This window comes from Apteryx mantelli, chromosome 7, assembly GCF_036417845.1.
Source record: "Apteryx mantelli isolate bAptMan1 chromosome 7, bAptMan1.hap1, whole genome shotgun sequence".
Taxonomy (NCBI): domain Eukaryota; kingdom Metazoa; phylum Chordata; class Aves; order Apterygiformes; family Apterygidae; genus Apteryx; species Apteryx mantelli.
The window spans coordinates 39,905,660-39,926,674 of NC_089984.1; the positions used below are offsets into that span (position 1 = coordinate 39,905,660).

At 37.2% G+C, this 21,015-nt stretch overlaps 1 protein-coding gene across 1 annotated transcript in view; it reads left to right on the forward strand.

Moving 5' to 3' along the window:
* Positions 1-16,177: 16,177 nt before the first annotated feature.
* Positions 16,178-21,015, forward strand: part of TACC2 (transforming acidic coiled-coil containing protein 2) — a 133,436-nt gene continuing 128,598 nt past the window's right edge. Inside the window, exons 1-2 of the mRNA XM_067299616.1 lie at positions 16,178-16,210; positions 17,419-17,478. Of these exons, the coding sequence (XP_067155717.1) occupies positions 16,178-16,210; positions 17,419-17,478 (93 nt within the window). The remainder of the gene's footprint in view (positions 16,211-17,418; positions 17,479-21,015) is intronic.

Below are 21,015 nucleotides of genomic sequence, written 5' to 3' on the forward strand. Positions count from 1 at the left end.
TAAGTAATTTTTATTAGTCCTTTAAACTTAACAATGTCCAGACTGAAAACAGTATGCTATGTTTTAGACATTACAAAAAGGCAAAGAAAGTGTCTTATAAGTAAAAGAAACTTTTCTGCTTACCAGAAAAATTAGCGGCTCCTTTGAGGTTCTGTAGTTTCATGATCTTTCGCCTAATTTGTTTTACAATCCATATAACCTATAATGTAATGTACAGGATGATGCTTACTTTACTCAGTATCTTTCTAATACAAAGAGACTAATTAAAAAGTGTGCATATCCTAAAATAAGTTTTTTTAAAACATATTACAACACTATAGACTGTAATAGCTATTTGCGAATGCTAAAGTTCTTAAATATGGCTCTCTCCCACTGTTGTTCTTTTTTCAGAAATATTTCTAAGAATTTGTTTCAGAAAGGACTGCTTGTTGACTTTAAGTTGCCATGTAATGACAAGAATGTGTGTTTCATATGCAGAATTTCAGAGATAATATTAGCTGGCTATTCATTAGAAAGATTATGCAGGTGTTTAACCATGTTCTTAAGTGAGAACTGGCTACCCTGTTTTGTCCTTTCATACACAATAAAGTCTACTTCAGGGTGTAAAACACAACACTCTGCACATCTAAGCGTAGAATATTACCTTTGGCAACCCAAACTTTTTACAGATCTTCAAGTAGTTGAAGTCACTTCTAGGCTTTTCTATTAGGAGAACTAACCAGGTTAAAATAGTACTTCGCTAGTTTGAGATTAATAAGAATTAGATTATTATTATTATATTGAAATGCTAACAAAATTATATTGAAATATGTTGTCACACAAAGAACCCTTAAATTATTTCTGGAATTTTTTAATAAAAAGGGTTTATCTTACTGCTGTCGAATATGTTGTGGAAACTAATGTTCAAGTAATCTACCTTTAACAAGATAGATTTATCTTCAGACAGAAATTTAAGACCATATTGACAGACACAGGGTGACAATGGTAGAGGTGCTCCTGTAGCACAGTTGGTCTGTATTATGAAGCTGGTACTTCCTGCAATATCTGATCGTATCCACAAAATACACTGCTTAAAACTTGGACTTATTTCTCATGATTCAACTATTCAGGATCAAGCTGCTAATGACCTAAGAATACATCTTGTTCCCTTTATAGTTCTCAAGAGAATGGGTTAGAAACCTGCCATACATGAAGGAGTTAAGGAAGAAATCTCCATCCCTTCATGCCAAAAATCTGTTATTATAGATTCAGAGATGAATTAGCTAGATGCTAATACATGTATCCATAAATGTTATTCTAAAGAACTTTGGGAAGGAGAAAAGTAGAAGGGCTGGCAGATGGCTAGAAAACTCATATAGGCCTATGGATAGAAGGTGTAAGCCTCATTGACTTAATTTGCAGGACCGTGCCCTTTTACATGTACATCCATATTTCCATCTTTAAAACAGAGATCTGTGACAATGACAGGCCTGGGTACCCTGGTCTAGGGAGATCTATAACCACTTTGCAAGTGCTCCAGAATTATCTAGTTAGTATTCTTGGTCAAGCATCTTGACAATCCCAGGGCAAGCTGTGGAAAGACACTTAAAGCGGCCTAGTCCAGGAAAAAGGTCTTAGCTGACCTGTATTGTATTATGGCTTGGTTATTTATTGGTAAAGGAAGTTGTCAGTGACTGGATGTCTTTGGATTGTGGACACTGGTTTGTGGTGCAGCTTAGAAAGGACACCTGTTCATAACCAGTCAAACAACCTACTGAGAAATAAAAAAGAATTCCCCCAGTTCCAACCCAATACTTCGTATTCATAGGTCTGCTTGCAGACTGTGTACCCCTTACACAAAAACTAATTTGCTTTGTAAATTGCTTACTAGTCATTTTGTGGGACTTGGTACAAAGCTAAGCAAGCAGGAGAGGGATGGCAAAAAGAAGCAATAGTTTGAAGCTCCTCCAGAAACTGGGGGAGTATCTCTGTGAAAGTTCACGTTGTGAAATCTACTCTAGGCTGTGGTAGAAGGCTCTCTGCTTTCATTTGCAACTTCCATTTGTCTGGATGGTAGGAAGCAAGAAGGTATTTTTGTAGAATATTCAGGACATTCCTCTCTTCTCACTTGAAGCTTTCTTTAAAACTCTGTTACATCTCTCATCTTTTATGGCAATATTAGAGAATGATTGGTCTGAACCACTGGGCAGCTTTTAATCAGTGCTACACTGCTTCTTTTAATGAGGACAGTCAAATCAAACTTTCATACTGCCCACTGAACTTTTTTCTGAAAAGTGGGCCTTCATGCTGAGGGAGGTTGGAGCCACTACCCAGGCTGCAGAAAAATTTCAGGTCAGCTTTCATGCTTTCTGATTCCAGTGAAACAACATTTACAGAAACCCCTTAACTCTGTAACAAGTGTGAAGAGGGTAAACTTTTACCTTGTATCTATGACGTAAGCCTAAAACTAAGTGAATAGCTTAAATTCAATTGATTGATTCTACATTCAATTGCGGCAAGTAATGGTTTGAAGAGTTGCACTACTGTCAGCCAGTATGAGAGCAGAACCATAACAGATTTTAATTTTTATTTTTCCTGGCATAATCCTTTTTAAGTACAAGTTTCTAAATATTGCATCATGGAACTAAGTTTAATTTTTGTTTGTTGTTTATCATTAGAATCTCTTGAACACAGGATACTAAGAAAATGTCTCAGTTGATCAGGATATATATATATACAGAATGTACAGTGCTCAGCAAATTTGACAAAATAGTGAAGTATATATTCTTGACAAATTAAATTTGTCATAAAATGCTACTTAGGGCTTGACAGACTCATTTACTTCTCTGGTTTCACAGTAAGCAAATACTAGCAACAGCTAGCCCTCTTAGTTCTGGGTCAGCTCCAATACTCAGCCAACTCTGAGTCTTTGCAAATGGATTAGGATGTGTTTGTTTGCTTCATGTATAAAGCAATGTTGTGCTGTGGGGAATTTTATACATCTCCTAGCAAAAAATTCTGCCTACATAAATAAAACGTAAGACTGTTTTATTTTATTATGTAGATGAAATCTGCTTCTCTGAATATTAGTAATTGGAAAAGCTTCTCTGATTTGTGGCAAGCTGACTGGTGTATAATATAAACACATTTTTTCTTGCTATCAAAACACAATGTGCTAGATATTGTGCTAATATTTCTCATCTATATGAACAGTTTCCATATTTACCACAGAAACATTTTAGAAGGAAACAAGACCAGTATAACTGTGAGTAAGAGAGCAGGACCATGAGACAGTCTCCTTAGTGGCTGTTCAGGCAATGAAAGAAAACAGAAATCATTAGTAGTGAACCGACATTATAGCTGTTTCTGCACAATAGGTCTTCTGAATGAGGAACTGATCAAATTAGACCAAATATCATGTATATTCTAAATAGTTCTATGGAAAAGATGTTTTCAAGACTTCTTCTCCCAATTCTAGAAATTGTTTCATATACCAGATCTAGAAAAAATTATAAATAGTTTGAGGAGCAACTCCTAGCTGAAGGCAGAAGCGCAAAGGTTGCTCCAGTAAGGGAAGAAACTTTGGACAAAAAAGCAGTTTATGAGTATCAAATCCTAATTTTTACAGCACAGATTAATAAATCTGCAGTTGTAGACCTTACATGTCTCGCTATTAATGTACTCCATTTTGTTTTCAGCATGGTATAGATTGTGAATTCTCTATCACTTCAGGAGGATATGTGTGTGATACATTATGCACAGTTGTCATTCACTTCTGTTACTATTTCCCTGTATAGTATGCACTGTTGTCCTGTTTTTCATCATCATGAAGAAAAGCTTTTGATTAGACTAAAATGATTATGTTTTCATATTTCTGTGTCCGTCTGTATTAATGTACAACATATTGATAGAATTGAAACTGTAGTAATTATTAGCTGTTGGAATATGTTGCATGTGTACCAGTTACATTGTCTGTTATTCACAGTTTCCATGCCACTTCCAACTGTAAACAGAAAATTATACTTAACCACTTTCTTTATGAAAAGAAGCTGCTTTTACCCACAAATTTGGAGCATTGCACAGCTTTATTGAACCCATATGAAAACCTCCCTATGATGCAGCGGGGCAGAAGGTTTAAATTCATGATCTACATAAAGCACTTTCTTCAGTTCCTCTTCTGGAAGCTTAGTTTGTTACAGTATTCACATCAAAAGGTGATTTGTGTCAGGAACGCTGATCGTGGAGATATTTTCATTAAGGAACACATTTTATCATTGTGATAAATTAGCTTAAATATTTCTTAATTATTGTATGTGCAATATTTAGTCTTTGCATGATGAGCTGCCAGACCAAAACAGATATTCTAACCATGGCACTATTAAACCATTTCTATTGGTAAAAAGATTTCAGGAGTTACTGAAACTGGGCTTAAGCTTTTTGTAAAACCTGTTATGACGTCCTTTAACATATCATGCAGTCTCATCCTAGCTTTTTATGACAAGCTCTGTATTTTAGTTTAAAGAGATTTGGATCAACCTATAGGCTACCACACTTTTCAGAGAAGAACATTACTCCTTTCCAGATACGCCAGATTTCACCAAGTAATCCTTAAGAGTTTGCTCATACAAGAAGAAAAAAAATCACAGGCAGGGACAAGTAGATAAAATCTTGATTCATTGCCAACTTACTTGTCTTTAAACTGGACAAAAATTGTAGGCCTTATTTTATGCTCATTGCATTGAATTGAAATATGGTTAGTACCTCCTCATTGGGAACTAATGAGTGATACCTTCTGTCATGGTTTCATGTTAAAGCTAGAAGTTTTGTATTTTTTAGATTTACTAATATCTTGAAGTGCTCTCTAATAAGTTAAATACAACTAATATAGCTGAGATACAAAAGTGGCAGCTATGAACTTGCAAGTAGCATAGATGCTATGGCTGATTGCCATAGCATCAGCCTAGGCATCATTTGGAATGTTAGATGCTGTTCTAACAAGAAAGGGTGTGTTTTTTCCAGGAAGTCAAAGATACGCAATACAAAAAGGCACCTGGACAGACATGAGGCATGTGTAATCATATAATATTTCTATCTGAAAGGTGGAATCTCAAAGAAATCTTTCAAGCCACAAAACTAGAGTGCTACTTTTCATGTAACAGGGGTCTCCTACCATCACTGAAGACATCAGTTTTGGTGCTGACTCTTGGGATTTTGCATTCCAGTGAATTATCATTTTTACTTTTTGAGTCCCCATCCAAATATGAACACAATCACTGAATTGCACAGTGATGGTAGTGTGTGCTAAGGTTATAAACATCATGGATGCAGCTGGAGGAAAACTAGGCCAATGTTGTTTTTTTCTATTCACTTTATTACCTTTCATTATTTTCTCAGGGATAAAAAAAGATCTACTGAATGGTATTTAGTAGATAAATAGATAAATAGGAAGCAACTGCAGGATCAAGTTTTATCTGTTTATCTGTAAAGTTCCATCTGTTATAATGACAAAAAACAAAATAATAAAAGCTGATGTTCAAAAACACTTTATTAGATTTTGGTGTTAAAATCTTACTGAGATGAACAGAGAAATTCACATCTTTAAGAAGTAGGCTGTTTGCAGATTCAGGAAGTCAATAATGCAGCCATTTGCTGCTGATTTCTGAAGATTTTCATTCCAAATTTTTATTTAATCCCTGCTTAAAATTTAAGCATAGTGCCTAATTATGTATAACAACAATTATGTTGTGGGCCTGGTCTCTTGGTAACCTCCAAATCAAACACAAGAATAAGTTAAAGTACTCCAAAACTCAGACCTAACATCTTCACTAACAATGAAGAAATGTCAATGGAAAAATTCACTTGTAAATTAAGAGTGAACTTCTGAAACTGGATACTGTTTATATTAGTGGAAAATGACAACATGAATATAAATAGTGTAGATTCAGCTAGACAAGGCAATGTGTTATATGAGTTTAAATCTGGCATTAGGAGAAGCTTAGGTTTATGTCTGTCAAAAGGCTGAAGACTTGTGCCATCTGTAACAACAGTGACCAGCTTAGTTAACTTTATCCCCACCAAATACTGTGGATCACTAGGACCACTTCCCACCAACACGGCATTAGATCATCTTCTAAAAAAACGAATACTACAAGAGCAAACATGAAGAGCTTCAATTTAGGGTAGAATAATGCAGTTCAGGAACAGTCGTCAGCAACAGATGATAAAACTGTAGGCACTGTATTTAACTGACTCCTTAACCTTTGTTTTGCATGCCTGCTTACTTGAATCAAAGAGAAAAAAATTACATATTCATCTTAAACATTATGACATTGATGGAATGATGGTAACAGTGCTGGGGAAACATTCTCATTATTATGCAATTATTATCCTTTCAAATTAAAAAATAATAGTAATTTTAGCCTTGCTGCTTTTCTTCCCTTCTTTATTTCTGATGCCTTATAATATCTCCGTGATGTTGCTGGGCACAACAATGTTCTTAGCTGGCCATTACAAATAAGCCTGAGCAAGTATTTCGGTCCTGTAGCCTTGAAACCATCATTGAGGGTAGAGTACGTCTTCCATGTAAACTATTCATTTAGAATGGCAATGCCAAATCAAATCAGTAACCATTTTCATTCTGTACTGATATTCTGAGAACTGAAGACTAGCCCTAGTTTCCTGATTAGTCCAAGATTACACAACATATTAATGGCCAAATCACTTAACCCCTCTGTGCCTCAGTTTTTCCTTTTGTAAAATGATGTCAGTATTATCCTGCTTTTTAAATCAGTGGAGAACTTGCATAAATAATCTTACATAAATACTTACAGTACATAAATGTAAGTATTGTGCTTATTTAATGTAACTATTTTGATGATGCAGAACATTAGAGAAACTCAAGTTTCTTTTCAAAGTAAATATTGTTTCAGCCAACTTCAGCATTTTTGTAAACAATGATTCATGATTTTAGGGACACTGTCTTGACTAAAAAACTATCTCAAAGAGGTCAGTGACTCAGTTCCCAAAGTTAGTGCTGCAAAGATCTAGTATCCTTGCTTGGACTGGAGTCTGAAACCAAACCTGGCCTGGCTATTAACATATGATCTGTAGTGCAAGTGTCCTGAGAAACTTATTTTGGTAGTCTGCCCTCACTACTGATAAAACACAGCACATTTGGGAGTGACAATATTGTTTACTGATAAACATTCAGTAGCTGAGTTTATAACCTTATTTTTTTTCTCACCCAGTGATCAAACAACTCTGATGACAGAATGAAAAGCAGTTTCAGGTGAAATTTACCTGTATAGGGCAGGACATATGCATTTATATATATATATATATATATATGTCTGTGTGTGTATGTATATGTATACATAAATATATACCTGTATTGGGCCAGCACAGAAAATGAATAAGCTCCACCCCTGCACACACACCCCGCCCAGGCATATTTCTGAGTGTTGGAGGCTTTGTAGAAACCCAAGAACTAGTTTTCCTCTGCTAGGATATTTGTGTGGGCATGAAGGGTGTGTTAGCACAAAGCCCAGAGAGCAGCTGCAACCTGCCAACTCCGCCATGTCAACACAGCCCTCAGTAAGGCCAGTGAACCAGAAGATGAAATACTGCTGCCATCCACAATTAGAGAGAAACAGTTGCTGACAACTGGTTCAGACTCCACAACTAAAAGAAAACAAGAAGGAAGGAATCTCTCACCTTCTGAGCAGCTTTATGTCCTACGCCTCCTCTCTGTCACTCTCTGCAGCTCTCAGAAAACCAGACCTTATCACAACTCTTTGTTCTCCCTTGTATCTTCACTGAGTCACTTGGCCAAAGAGAGGAGCAAAGAGGGAATGTGTGGACAGAGGAAACAGGTAAACTCTAAAGGGGTCTGCAAGAAAAAATAGTCTGAGGGAGGAGGAACCTGAAATGAGGCAAAAAATAATTCTTCTTGTTCAGTTCCAATAGGTGTTTTAGACAGATGCATTCTTCCCATGCTTTATATGTGCCTCTAGAGAGCTATTAAACCAACTGCCCCCTACCTTGCTTATCCCTCCTTTTCTGCCTCACCCTAACATGGATTTTGGTCTCTCTAAGATGCGTCCCACAGTCCCCAGTGCTGTGACTGGACACCACAGCAGACAGACCAGCTTTGGAAGCGGAGAGTCAGCAGGTTCTGGAAATCCACCCTTCACCTCAGACCTCCCATCACTCCTTCTGAAACTGTCCCAAATTAGAGTTAACGCTCTTCCTGCCTCATCTTTGAGATTTAGGAACAACAGGGATCCTTTGCTTTTAGTGAAGGACTGTGTGCATTCAGAGCGTGGAAACACCCATGCATCCTGCGAAGCTGGCTGTGGACCTGAACTATACAGTCATAGATGCTTAATGATATAACTATGGGTGAGGTGGATTTTGTAAATCTGAATTAGCTGTTTGTAAGAGACGGGAGGTAATAACAAGGAAAACATTTGTGGTCCTGCACAGTTTGCATGTTCAGTAATAGGCAAAGATTGACCAGGTGAGCTAAGTAGGTTTCCTCCCCTCCTTTAGCTGGTTGTGGTATTAGGAACTTACATATCGAGTCTTTATCCACCTCTCCATACCCAGATACTGCATGTGTACAGATAGAGAGTCTGTGCCACTGTGCGGAGCTGTTTGTTTCTTCTGGACCAACAACCTTCCCTCTGACTTAAGTGCTGCATCTGGAATCTGGTGAAAAAAATGCCTGTATAAATGTGATTTGGAAAGAGAGATGCTCCAATACTTGGAAGATATTTTTTTAAACACTTAAATATTTTACAAAGTATTTTTAACATTATTTTTAAAGACTAGGACCTCTGCTTTACTTTGACATCTGCAAACAGTGTGAAAAAGATGAAAAATACGTGTGCTCAAAACATTTGATGCTCAATGCACAAGAGAAAGATGATTCAGATCAACAAATATAGGCATCAAGTGCCATTTTAGACATCCTGAGGTGGCCACATCCTCATGAGACTTGCATGTAAAACACAAAACTTACCTGAGACTCGTGTCTTCAGAAGAGGCAGTTGAGGGACAGGCAGGATACCCTATGGTGTCTACCATGTCACCAGATGTCTATTTTAGGCAATGGAATCCCACCTAAGATTCCCAGAATCATTTTTATTCATTATTGCATGAAATTATACTGTGAAAATTCTGGTAAAAAATGAAATGACAGACTTAGTTTTTTCAGCTGGGAAAATATTCCTGGATAGAATGTAAAATAACATTTATTAGCACCCCCATACTGCATTAGGACTATTAGGAAGGGTACCTCCTGTTGGAGATTTTAACAACATTAAGACAAATTCCAGCATAGTCTGGTATACAGGAGCATGCCAAGGAAGTCAGTGCTGACATCCTAGCTTTGCCACTTTTTTTTTGATCTTGGGCAAATCACTTCATCTCCCAAGGAATTTTCTTCTTCTCCCACACCTTTTGACCCATGAATGTTTAGACTACAAGATCTGAAGGGGGGGAGGAGGGATTATTTATACAAGAGTCTAAAACAAGAGATAAAGTCTTGCAGACACTTGATGTCTCTCACTACTTTCTAAAACCACTTCTAATGGTAATATGCATAATCAGGCTTCTGCATCTTTCTATAAATGTTAGCACTGCTGTATCTAAGTAATTCATAATCATGACCTTGAATAAAACTTTTCCAAATGACGAAGATGTCTGAAGAAGTTAAATACCATTGGAAATCAAAGATGCTTTTGAGTGACTATTTTTTTTTTTCATATTTCACACCATAGCAAAATAATCCACTTGCACTTCCTCACTGAACATTGTGATGTTGCAGCCTGACCACCTCTGGTACCACAACTATGTCAGATACCTCCATGGTACACTGACAACTGTGGCACAGGAACGCCCTAAAGTGACTACTACACTGTGGTGATTAAAATCAATGGCAGTGTGTTCTGTAGAATAGATTTTTTTCCAAGTTGTTATACTGATTGTAAATTAGCCAGAAATGGGAAGAATAATCTTTTAACTTTCTTAATCTGTTTTTTTTTTTTTAATTCTTTTGTCTCTTAATAGCAGGGTACTCATATTCCCCCATTTCTTTTCTTTCATACTTGTACATTAAATGGACCAAATCAGCCAAGGCTGGGCTGTATCACAGAGCTCATTAGCTCTCCTTAAAATCCTCAGTCTTTTCCTATATCCAGTGGTGCAGTCCTGATAGACAATTTCTGGTTATCTTTGGGAGGAGGGCAGCAAAATACCATTTCACACCTCTCACAAAAGGCCAGCTCAGCTTTTGGTTGCCAAGCAACAATGCAGTTTTACAGCAGATCCAGCTGATGGTGTTGCTAAGCAACATCTTTTCCCATCAACTTGTGCCACTTTTAGATCATTATGTGTTTACTAATATCCACTGTAGGATTTATATTTTCTCTCACTATTGCTCTTGCTATTTTCTGTACTAGAATTTGTGAGAAAATTAGGGCTGAAGGACTTATCATAGGTCAGTCATTCTTGCAGATCTCTAAGATGTTATTCTAATATGCAGAAACTAAGAATGATTCTGCATTAGTTATATCAAGATTAGAGAAGAGTGAAATTCTGAACACTCCCTCCTTCCTCTCTCTTACATATGAGAATAGCTGGTGCATAACTGTACGCTCAGTGATTCAGCAGAGCTTTGCAATTTAATCTGCTTAGTACATAGCACCAATCATGTGAATGTAAGAAATATAAAAGCATTCTGTCTTATTTTGGCGGTATTTATACCATGAAGTAAAATAAGCCCAAACTAAGTTGTCCTGTATAAATACCTTAGGTAGCATTTATTCTATATATAAAAAGCTAAGGTGTCTGAGTAGTGTGTGTTTGATAAGTATGCCAAATACTGTATATACTAGGATTAAACCTGATCACTCATGATGAGTTATTTGGATCATACTGGAATGCCTAACTCACTAAACAGCTACATAGCTAACCTCTATGTCTGAGTTGTGTCTTCCCCTAGTTTGAGTCTTCCAGTCCTCCTGGATTAGATCCCTAATTAGATTGAGGAAAGTCAGTCTCCCTGGATGAGCTTGAGTTCCCTCCAGCATGAAGCATGGGTGAAAAAACACAGGGGAATTCCAACAAATAACAGTAAAGCAGCACAGTGCCAGTACTTCTTCTCCCACCAGTTCTATCATAAAATCAAAGAGATTAAACTGAAACATCAGAGGATGAGGAGTGCTCTCACAGTTAGTGGTTTACACCAACTGATTTGAATTCATACTGGAACAGAGCAGAAGAGCAGCATCTGCACAGGTGGGAACAACTTGCAGTGAAGAGGCATTGCTCAGAATAGTTGGGCTAGTGCCTAAGTGTTTCCCAATTTAGACACAAGAGCGGGTCAGAAAATTGACCAGGCCAAAGCCTTGGGCTCTAGCCAGGGTCAAAAATATAATGCCAGCGTTTCCTGTCAGAGTGTTCTCAGTCCAGAGATCGGAAAGTGTGGTTGCTATGTGTTAGCATGTATGTCACTCCCTTCCTTTCACATTACTCATGGTTCTGGCCATAGTGAAGTTGTCTGTGTGGCTTTGCAAACCTTACACAAGGTTAGCCAAACAGAGGGACTCTCCCTTGCACATGTTTTGATAGCAAATAAAAATACAAGATCAGAAATCATAATCAACTACCAAAAGGTTGTTTCCCCTTGAGTTTGTGTCAGACAACTGTTTTGCAAGGCAACCTCCTCACTTTTACTTTGTGGAGTTTTCTTGCCGTAGTATTAGAAATGGAATTGCACCAAATATGAGCTCAGTTTCTGTATATGAGGAAATAATGTGGCTAGCAGAAGTGAGGATATATTAACAATCTTGTGTTTTCCCGAGCTCCCACAGGATCTTTGTTTTTTAAATTCATGGCATAGGGCCCAAATACAAACATTACATCATTTGTTGTCTATAGGCAATGAATTTTACAGTGGCCCTATTTTTTTTTTTCTAGGGAAGAGCAGACTAAAATTTTGGCTTGATGAACTTCAGCTTTTCCAGATCCTGAAGCAGGATAGGGAGACCAGAGAAAAGGGGATAAGGCAGCCCCTTTCACATCTTCTTATTTCTAAGCTTCACTATAGACCTTTATTTTTCCAGCTGCAGCCATCTTGAACTCTCTGAGAGGTATAGCACAGATTGACATTTTGTATTACGCACATGCCACCAAACTCACTCATATGTACCATACTGTATAACCTGAAAAAGTTGGGGGAATACAAGTGATTTACTTCTGTCCTACAGAATTCTTCTTTGATCGGTAACAGTGGGTTAAAATGGTATAATAATGCTGAAGGCTTGTATAGCTGGATCACCAACTTGATAAAAAACTCAAAACTTTATGGGAGCAGGGGTAGTCATTTAGACCGTGACCTTGCAACCGTTCATTCCAGCTCTTCACATGGCTAATGTTCTCAAGCCAGATGTTTGTAGACCAGGACTTTATGGAACAGAGAATAACCATAGGAAAGCCAAGACACAGCAAATAGGTACCCTTTGAAAGTCCTGCCATTTCTTCATGTTAGGTAAGAATTTGACATGCTACAGTCACTAATGCTGCCTTGCGACTCTTCAGGATACAGTAAATTGACAGTTCATTGGTTGCAAGCACCATTGGTGTGTACAGAAACATGTTAACTGATCGGAGTTGCAACTAATGAGAAATTCACTGGCTTTTGTTGTCAGCTGTCTTACTGAGCACCCTTTTATGGGTGCGTTGCTGGAATCGACAGTGAGCATCAATAGTAGCAATTAGCTCACCCATAAACCAGTACTTCTTGCAACATCACATTTCAAATGGTTTTTATCATGTCTCCACCCTTCAGCATGATTAAACGGAAAATTATTTTTAACAAGTAACCTGAACAGAAACATCAACATTAGTTAACAGATATTTCTGAGAGCTTTCAACAGTCCTACGAAGAAAGGAAAAACAAGCTTAAACATATAAACAAACTGAAAAACAAAATACTGAATAGATATTCCCCCCCCACCATACAAATCTTCCCCTGAAAACACATAACATAACCTCAATGTATTGTTGATACTGTTTCACTGAACAATCTTTATAATGCAAGAAGCACTGCATTAGCACTACATAGGCCAAGAAAAACTGGAACTTAAATATGTTTTGACCAAAAGCATTTTCCCACCGATACTTTTGTGAAAAACATTAGCATTCAATATATGAAATGCAAGCCACAGCAGTCTCTCACAGGAGGGGGGATGGAGGGGCAGGTGGAAGAAGTATAACTCGTTTTCTTTTATGCCTGGGGTGGAGGCAAGTTGCTTGTTCAGCAGGTTATGAAGGTGGGTCCCTGAAAGAAAGCTTACGTTTCATGTCAGTCTGAGGGAGAAGTAGGAGGAAAATAAGGTGGAAACTCGTGAGGTGAAGATGGAAGGAATGGTTTGAAGACACACTCTAGAAGTGTCAGTATATCCAAAGCTGCCAGACGTAACCCCAGAATGTAAGTGTAAAGTTAGACTTTTTCTCTCTCCCTTTTTCTTTGAGGAAACAACTTGTTTTATTGTACATATACAAATGTCTCTATAGGCTCATCAGACCCATTTGGTACTAGTGAGCACTTCTGAAATATGTAGTGCTAAAATAATTTTAATAATGACATGTAAATTTTAAAAGATAGTATAGAAAGATGAGAGATTATCTTTTGATTAGCCCGGGTTTATTTAATGAATGGATTTTAGCATGTTTTTAATGTTTATTTTAAATTCTATACATATGATAAAGTGCATGTGTTTTACAACCTAAGTGTTGCTTGTGCATTGAGAAAATGTTTTAGAAATAATGTATGTAAAAAGCATTAAAATAAAATTTTAATTCGAAAGTTTATCTTAGTTGCTCTGCAGTGTATTTCATGTATATTATTATTATCACTTATCTTACTGGAGAATCTACAGAAAATTTATTCCCTATTTATGACATTTATCTTCATTACTGAGCAAATGTTGATGTGAGAATTGTGAAGTTTCATATGTAAGGAAAGAAAAGAGTAAGTAGATAGCCTGATGTGATATGTTAGTAGGGATTTGTGATAGCTAGCACTTTCACCGTATTTTTATAATTTTGTACTTTAACACCTATATATTTTAAAAAATAAACTGTAAAAAAAGTATTTTTGCTTCAACTGAATATCACTAATTCAGGCTCTATTAGCAGTTGCTGTTCTTAAGAGTCCATGTTGCTTAGTTGGTGCAGCAGCCTTGAAAGGATATTATGCACTGGAGTGAATTTAATCTAAAATAAATATAGCAACATTATGTTATACACTGTCTAATTTATTGAAGAACCTGACATCTCAATTTGCATTTTGTATCACTGATATACAAGGGCCCACCCTGATTAACCAAATGGCTCCATAGGGACTTGGAAAGTTTTGTTCATTCTCTAGCAGATGTTATTACTGCACGTGCTCATGAAAGGACTGATTTGAGAGCTTTGAATTTCCTGGTTGTTTTCACATTATGTCTGTGAGAACAGAAGTGCTTGGAAAAGAAAAGCTTGTTAGGTCAGCGAGACGGAAATGCCAATATATTCTCCCGCAGGGAAATGTGTGGCTGTTGGGGGAAACATATTGTTATAGTGAAGTTATTTCTCTCCTAGGCATTGTACCCTTAGTTATCTGCTCAAACAGCATGAGAATATTTTGTTTTATCAATGCATATTTAAAATATTATAATCTTAACCCGCTGTCTTGAAATGTTTCACTGAGCTGGGTCTGAAAACATTTGTGTGTGCACACTACTCTGTGATGGAGCACTTCATACTTGAGAAATAATGATTTTGAAAATATCACAGATAGTTTTTAACTCAGTTACAGCACTGTTTTAAAACGGTAGATGATTTGTCAATGATCTCTGCAGGTAAAAGCTAGTGTTGCTAATTAATCGCTAAGAGTACAATCCTGGTCCCAGCAATTTCAACAGAAGCAAGTTCAAGCACCAATATATCCCCTGCAGACACTCAAGTCTAAACAGAGCATAGTTTATAAGCACAACACTGAGCTTCTCTCTCTCTCCAAGCCTCCTGTGAAAAAAAATAATCATTCAAGTTTAAAAAAGTGTATTATGGTAATAATTAATAACACTCCTTAAAAGCTTATGCAGCTAACAAAGTGTAATCTTTCATTTAAAGCCACAAAACAAGATTGACTTTAATGGAGTTTTTCTTGACATATGCCATAGACCAATCTCACATTCTTTGGAAAAAAAAAGTTCAAGGCAGAGTGTAATTTTATCTATCTCATAATTCAACAAATACAGTGAATATTACTGCCTGAGCTCCAAAATAAAATGTCTAGAACAAGAAGTAAATGTCTACAACAGAATCTGTATTGTGAACTGGCTATGCAATAATGAATGTACAAAAAAATACAGAAATGAATAATGGCTGGGGAGAGAATAATTCCACAGCTGCTGGTTACAGTTCTAATGCCATGAGAATTTTTTGAAATTAAATAATTGGAGTTGAATTAGTATAAAACCAATATCAATTAAGGTGGGCAGATCCTGTTAAGTATAAAGAAAATGTGTTTTAAATGGTAGAAATGCAAACGGCCTGTTTAAGAACAGCAGGACTGCAGTGATAAGGATACAGAATGCATTTACTCCTCCTTAAAGCTGAATACATATATGGAAAGGTTTTTTTGTTATAGTAAATGTTCAGGTTTAACTTTGCTGTTCCAGATAATGTAAGAATGCAGCTCAGTCCAGGAACTCCAAGAAATAAAAGTGATCTGTTTATCGTTAAAAAGGGTTTTGTCTTGGCTGTCCATCCATTCAAAGTAACTTTGGCAAGGAAAATACCTTTCTGCTCCGATGATACATGCAGTGTACCAGGCTCATGATGAACCAGAAACAGTTTAAGAAAACTGAGTTTAGAGGAGTGTCTGTCAGCATAAGCAGAATCAGCGTAGTGGAGACAGCAGGGAGACATTACAGAGCAAAACCATTAGGGGCTATTTTTCCCTGATTTTATGACTTAAAATCATTGTAAGACTAAATGTCAGGAGGGGCAGTTGATAGAGGGACCGAGATGATATTCCTCCCAAATATTCAGGTTTTTCAGTTTTTTTACAGAAGACTCACAGGTTTCTTATTTCTTCCAGTGCTGTTTCTTTAATTGCTGTGCAACACTGGACTTCTGCATCAAAATGGGCAATGAGAACAGTAGTGCAGAAAATCAGGTGAGTGCATACATTTCCTCTGCCTACTACCCTACGGCAAAGCTCACAGCAATGAATTGCACTGGCCCCTTACCTCACGTTTATGTTCTGCTCTCAGTTACGCTCCCGATATCTCAGTATTGTCGAAGGTAGCAGAGGGAGGGCGGCGTTTTGTTTGTTTGTTTTCCTCAGCAGTGACACTGCTATGCGTCCCGGGGGCTGCAGCCCCAGCCCCTGGCACCGCGAGGGAGGATGGGCAGGGCCGTTACGTCCCTTTAGTGCCCTCGGGGGCCTGATACGTGGCAGCGTCTCCTTGTTCAGAAATCACTTCGTAGTGTACGTGCATTGACCCAGGAATTTATCCCCATTTTAGAAGACGGGTGCCCTGTTAATGCGTGTTGGTGTTCGGTGATCTGTTTTCAAATTGTTGAAGAGAACCTGCATGTTTTTGCTAATTGTGTACAATTACATTAGAAGTTACCATGTTGATGTAAGTTTGAATAAAAGATGTATTCCATCTGATTTCAACATTTAAAATACCAGAAGACCTTTCACCCTCTCTTCTTCCATATGTTATGGTAGATGGTCAAATGCATTAAGATTCATCTTGTTTCAACTTCAGGTTTCAGCAAATCTTCCTCTTTGAAATACTGCTGTACTTTCTGTATTGCAAAGTTTACCCTCCCAAGAATCATTATTACAAGTTACCCAAATTTGCTGATTTTTTTTTTTTAAATGACTATTTGCTGTAATTCTTGTTTGTTCTGGACAGAGTTGTGTTGTTAACCCAAGATTTGGTCCAAACTTTTTTCAGGGGTGGGGGAGAGGGGAAGATGTTAATTCCTGTACTTAAATAATGAGAATTTCAACTCCAACAGCTTACATGTTAGGAAGTTCTTGAAAGTCAAGTATGCTTCTTCAGGAGTCCACATAATACCCTGAAGCTGAGAAGAATTTACCTAAATCTCATTAAGTTTATTAAGACTTCTAGTAAACATCTTTTCCTTTCTGATAAGAAAAAGGAAGCTTCTGCTCTCCTTTACAGACAGGGAAAAAAAGCTAGAAAATCAAATTAATTTAAAAGTCACTCTTCACAGTGAAATAACTAGTGGTAGTAATAAAACTTTCAAAAGCCACTTAAGCTGCAGAACAGCCATTGAAAAAGTATTGCCTAATAAATAGTCAGAACTAATATAGTCACTGAAATGTTTAAATGTGGGGTTTTTTAGGCAGAAGTTCCCAGTGCAAATAAAGTCATCCTTATACCACCAAGCCAAGGAACGCAGCAGGTAGTGGATGATGAAACTGATTTACATGATTTGCATTTCAAAATGCTAGCATCAAGCTTGGCTGTTCTTTTTGTTATGCATCTGCTTTTGGCTTTTTTTTTTCTTTTTTTTGACACTGACTGCAAATTTGCAAAGCAGCTACATTTAAGTTTTCAGCAAGTTGTAAAAAAAATCTGGTTTCTTTTAACTTTTTTTCTTTGGTAGCAATCTCTATTTAGAAAAAATGGCCTGTATTTGACCCTCTTTGCATGCTGGCTTTGTTTCCCACTCTAACACAATTAAGATAGAGCAGTGGATTTTGTTGTTATAGTCGGTACCAATTGACATGAGTTGTTTTTGTTTATATATTTATCAGGCAACACCATTGCCCAGTTCTAGCTCTCAGCTGAGTCATATAGAAGTTGTACATATGGTTTACATTAAAGATGGGAGACTGTGCTAAGTTTAGAACGCAGTAAAAAAGAGGATCTGTGGAGTAAATGTTCTACTACGAAGAATATAGTAGGCACTTACAGAAAAAGTAAAGACAAACTGTGCTCTCAGGAGAATATAAACTGAATTTAGTAATAATAAGCAAGGGTAATAAATAGATAAAATAAGGCTGGGGCCAGCAGTTTATCTAACAAAGTGATTTTACATTGAGACTAACCATGTTCTGCTTTGCTCTTGTGGTACACGAAGCTTGAGTTGCTGTGTGCCCTGTCCTATTAGAATGGCAAAGCTCACTTCCAAACAAGGATCTCTGTCAGTCAGTGGCACAGCATGTTGGGCTTATGCTGAATTAAATATAAGCTATTTTTAAGATACATTTTCCTTGAAAGGCAAAACTCCACATAAAGAGAAATATATTTAAACTAAAAAAGAAACAAATCTAGAAGAACAGTATTTTAACCCAGTTTGACCCTAAAGATCTGGCCTTTAGCAGGGGAAATACAGAGTTACCTCCTTTAGTGGAGAAACTATGAAAAGTACAGTTATTTCTGGAACTCCAGAAGATCTCAGCTGTTGCAGTGCCCATTAGATACATCTTTCTTCATCCATCCGAATGCACTGGCTAGCATAGAGGGAATGGCAAGGTCAGTCCTCAGGTTTTCCCCTGACTTTTCTGGACAGCCAAATATCCAAGTATCACATACATGGTAATAATAAAAAGAAAAGGATCAGAGTTTCACAAAAACTGGGGTATCTCTGGATTTCCTCAGCCCTAGGCATCTTGATAGTCTGGGCTGAGAGGCCAGCTTATAAAACAAACCCTGCTTATGAAACAAGCTGAGCTGACTAGGACCAGCAAAACTATCTGCTGCCTAAACAGTTTGGCAGCATGAGGCACACAGCCTGCGTGACGGAGCGTGAGCTCAGCTTGTCACTTCTGCAGCCCAGCCTCTGCCATTGCCACTCTCGGGGGTTCTGCAGTTAACTCAGGGACCAGCTCCCAAACTGACTATACAATGCAGAACAGATGATTTTCATCATTATTTTTTATTGTGATCTCCCATCTACTAGAATTATGCTATTACCAGGACATCTTTGTTTTAATTTTAAAGGGGTGGGTGGAGGAAGTATAAACAGAAAGAGCTCGCTAGCATTGGAAACATGAGCACAAAACATGCTAAGGCTAGAATAGGTTTTCTTGTTTTGTTTTGTTTTGTTTTAATATGTAATGATTTTAACTCAGGGTTTTAATTTTGGCCACTAACAGTTTTGAAGAGGAGAGTAGTCATATTTCACAGCCTTTCTTGTGATTTCAGAAATGTCAGGTTACCCAGTAACTGTAAAGCTCTTTGAAGGGGAAAATTGCTGCTGAATTGAAATTCTAGCAGCAAGTATTTTTCCCCACAGTGGAAGAGGGAACTTCAAAGTCAGTTATCACATAAGTTATTTCTTTATATTTTGCTTTATCCTTTCCCCTCCTATGTTTTCTGAATAAGTATGTAGTCAAACAAAGCTAGTTATTTCACATCTGTATTATTGTCTGTTTCTCTGTAAACATAAGCATTAATGTATTGTAATCTTTTTTTTGTTCTTGTTTGTTTTTTACCTTGAAATGTGTAAGATGGGCAACAGCTGCATACTTGCTGGAGGGACCAAAACTTCTGAAGAGTTTATTTGTTTGTCTGAAACATCATGCTCTGATCTTGCTAGGGCTTCTCCATTTAATTGTTCTAAACAAACCTGACTGCTGCACATTCTGCATTATTACTTTCCGTGTATTTCAACTTCCTGGTGCTTATGCAGAAGTGATGGATCTAGTCAATCAGCACGGTTCTTTTCACATTCCAGTATTGTGGGGATCAACAGAGAACACATTAGGCACATTAGCAGGCACTTTTCCAGCCTTCAGTTTTCATTCTGTGGATGATAACTGGGCAAATTCCTGTGAGTGCTAGTACTTGTACTGTATGTTTGCTCACCTTTTAAATAGTGCAAAAGCGTCTGTATACATTACATTGTTAATATTCAATTGTGAACAAAAATACATTGCCAATTTTCTACATAATGATATTGCCAATAGGGTTTTAATTAGGTGCACTGTTATCCTGCCTCGGCTTTTCTTTGAGCATATTGTGTTGACATGATTCACCCCTTTTACTCTCTAAATCATTATTTTATTTCATTTCTTTTCCCATGTAATCCATTGCACATCGTGAGTACACAGGACAGCAGAATTGTTGCACATCATTTTAGTCAACATTTCCTTAGAACAGGGTGGCAGTAAGCTACAGGCCAATGTGCCCATTAGTGATACTAACACAGTTCCAGCATACATCCTGGCACCACATTCATTAATGCTTACTTTCAAAAATAATTAGTACTGGTCCAATATTAAATTTCCATGGTGAGTAATGCCAAGTATTTGTTTGAATTTAAACAAAAAGAACACTGCCTCTTTTCAGAGAATTACACATCTATTTATGTAAGTTAACAAATTCTGGGACCCTTCTCACTGCAGTGATTAATTATTATACTTGTCATCTTGCCTTTTGAATGAAGGTAGGGGGGATGAAAGAAGCAGCAAAGTGGTGGTGGGGTATTAACTTGAAAGCATAGTAAAAAGGAAGTTGGAAGACCATTCCTTCCCTTCCCCTGAATTAATGGTTAAGGCTTTCTTTGCATCTGTAAAGCCATCACCTTTTCTAACTGGGAATGTGCATTTACGAGTACAGATGAAAAGGAAAAATATTCTACATTTATGAAGAAGCTCTATATTTATTCATTACAGTTCTCTATTTAGAAATGGTGTGAAAATGCTGGACCTACATTTTCCACAGCTAATGATAGTTAGTAATTGCTAGACAAGCAAACACTATCAGCTGGTGAGCACAACAGAGTCTAGATCTCAGTTTGGAGACAATTTTCCTAATAGTACTTGGTATAAATCTAACAGCATCCTCTCAAGTGTTTTATTGTTAGGCTGCTAAGAAACACTTATTAGAATGCTGTTTTAGCTAAAATTATATTGGCTTGAAATTGCAAATTATGTGATGAAGGTTTTTCTCCCATGACTATCAACTCTGTCCTACTGTATCTCATACACCT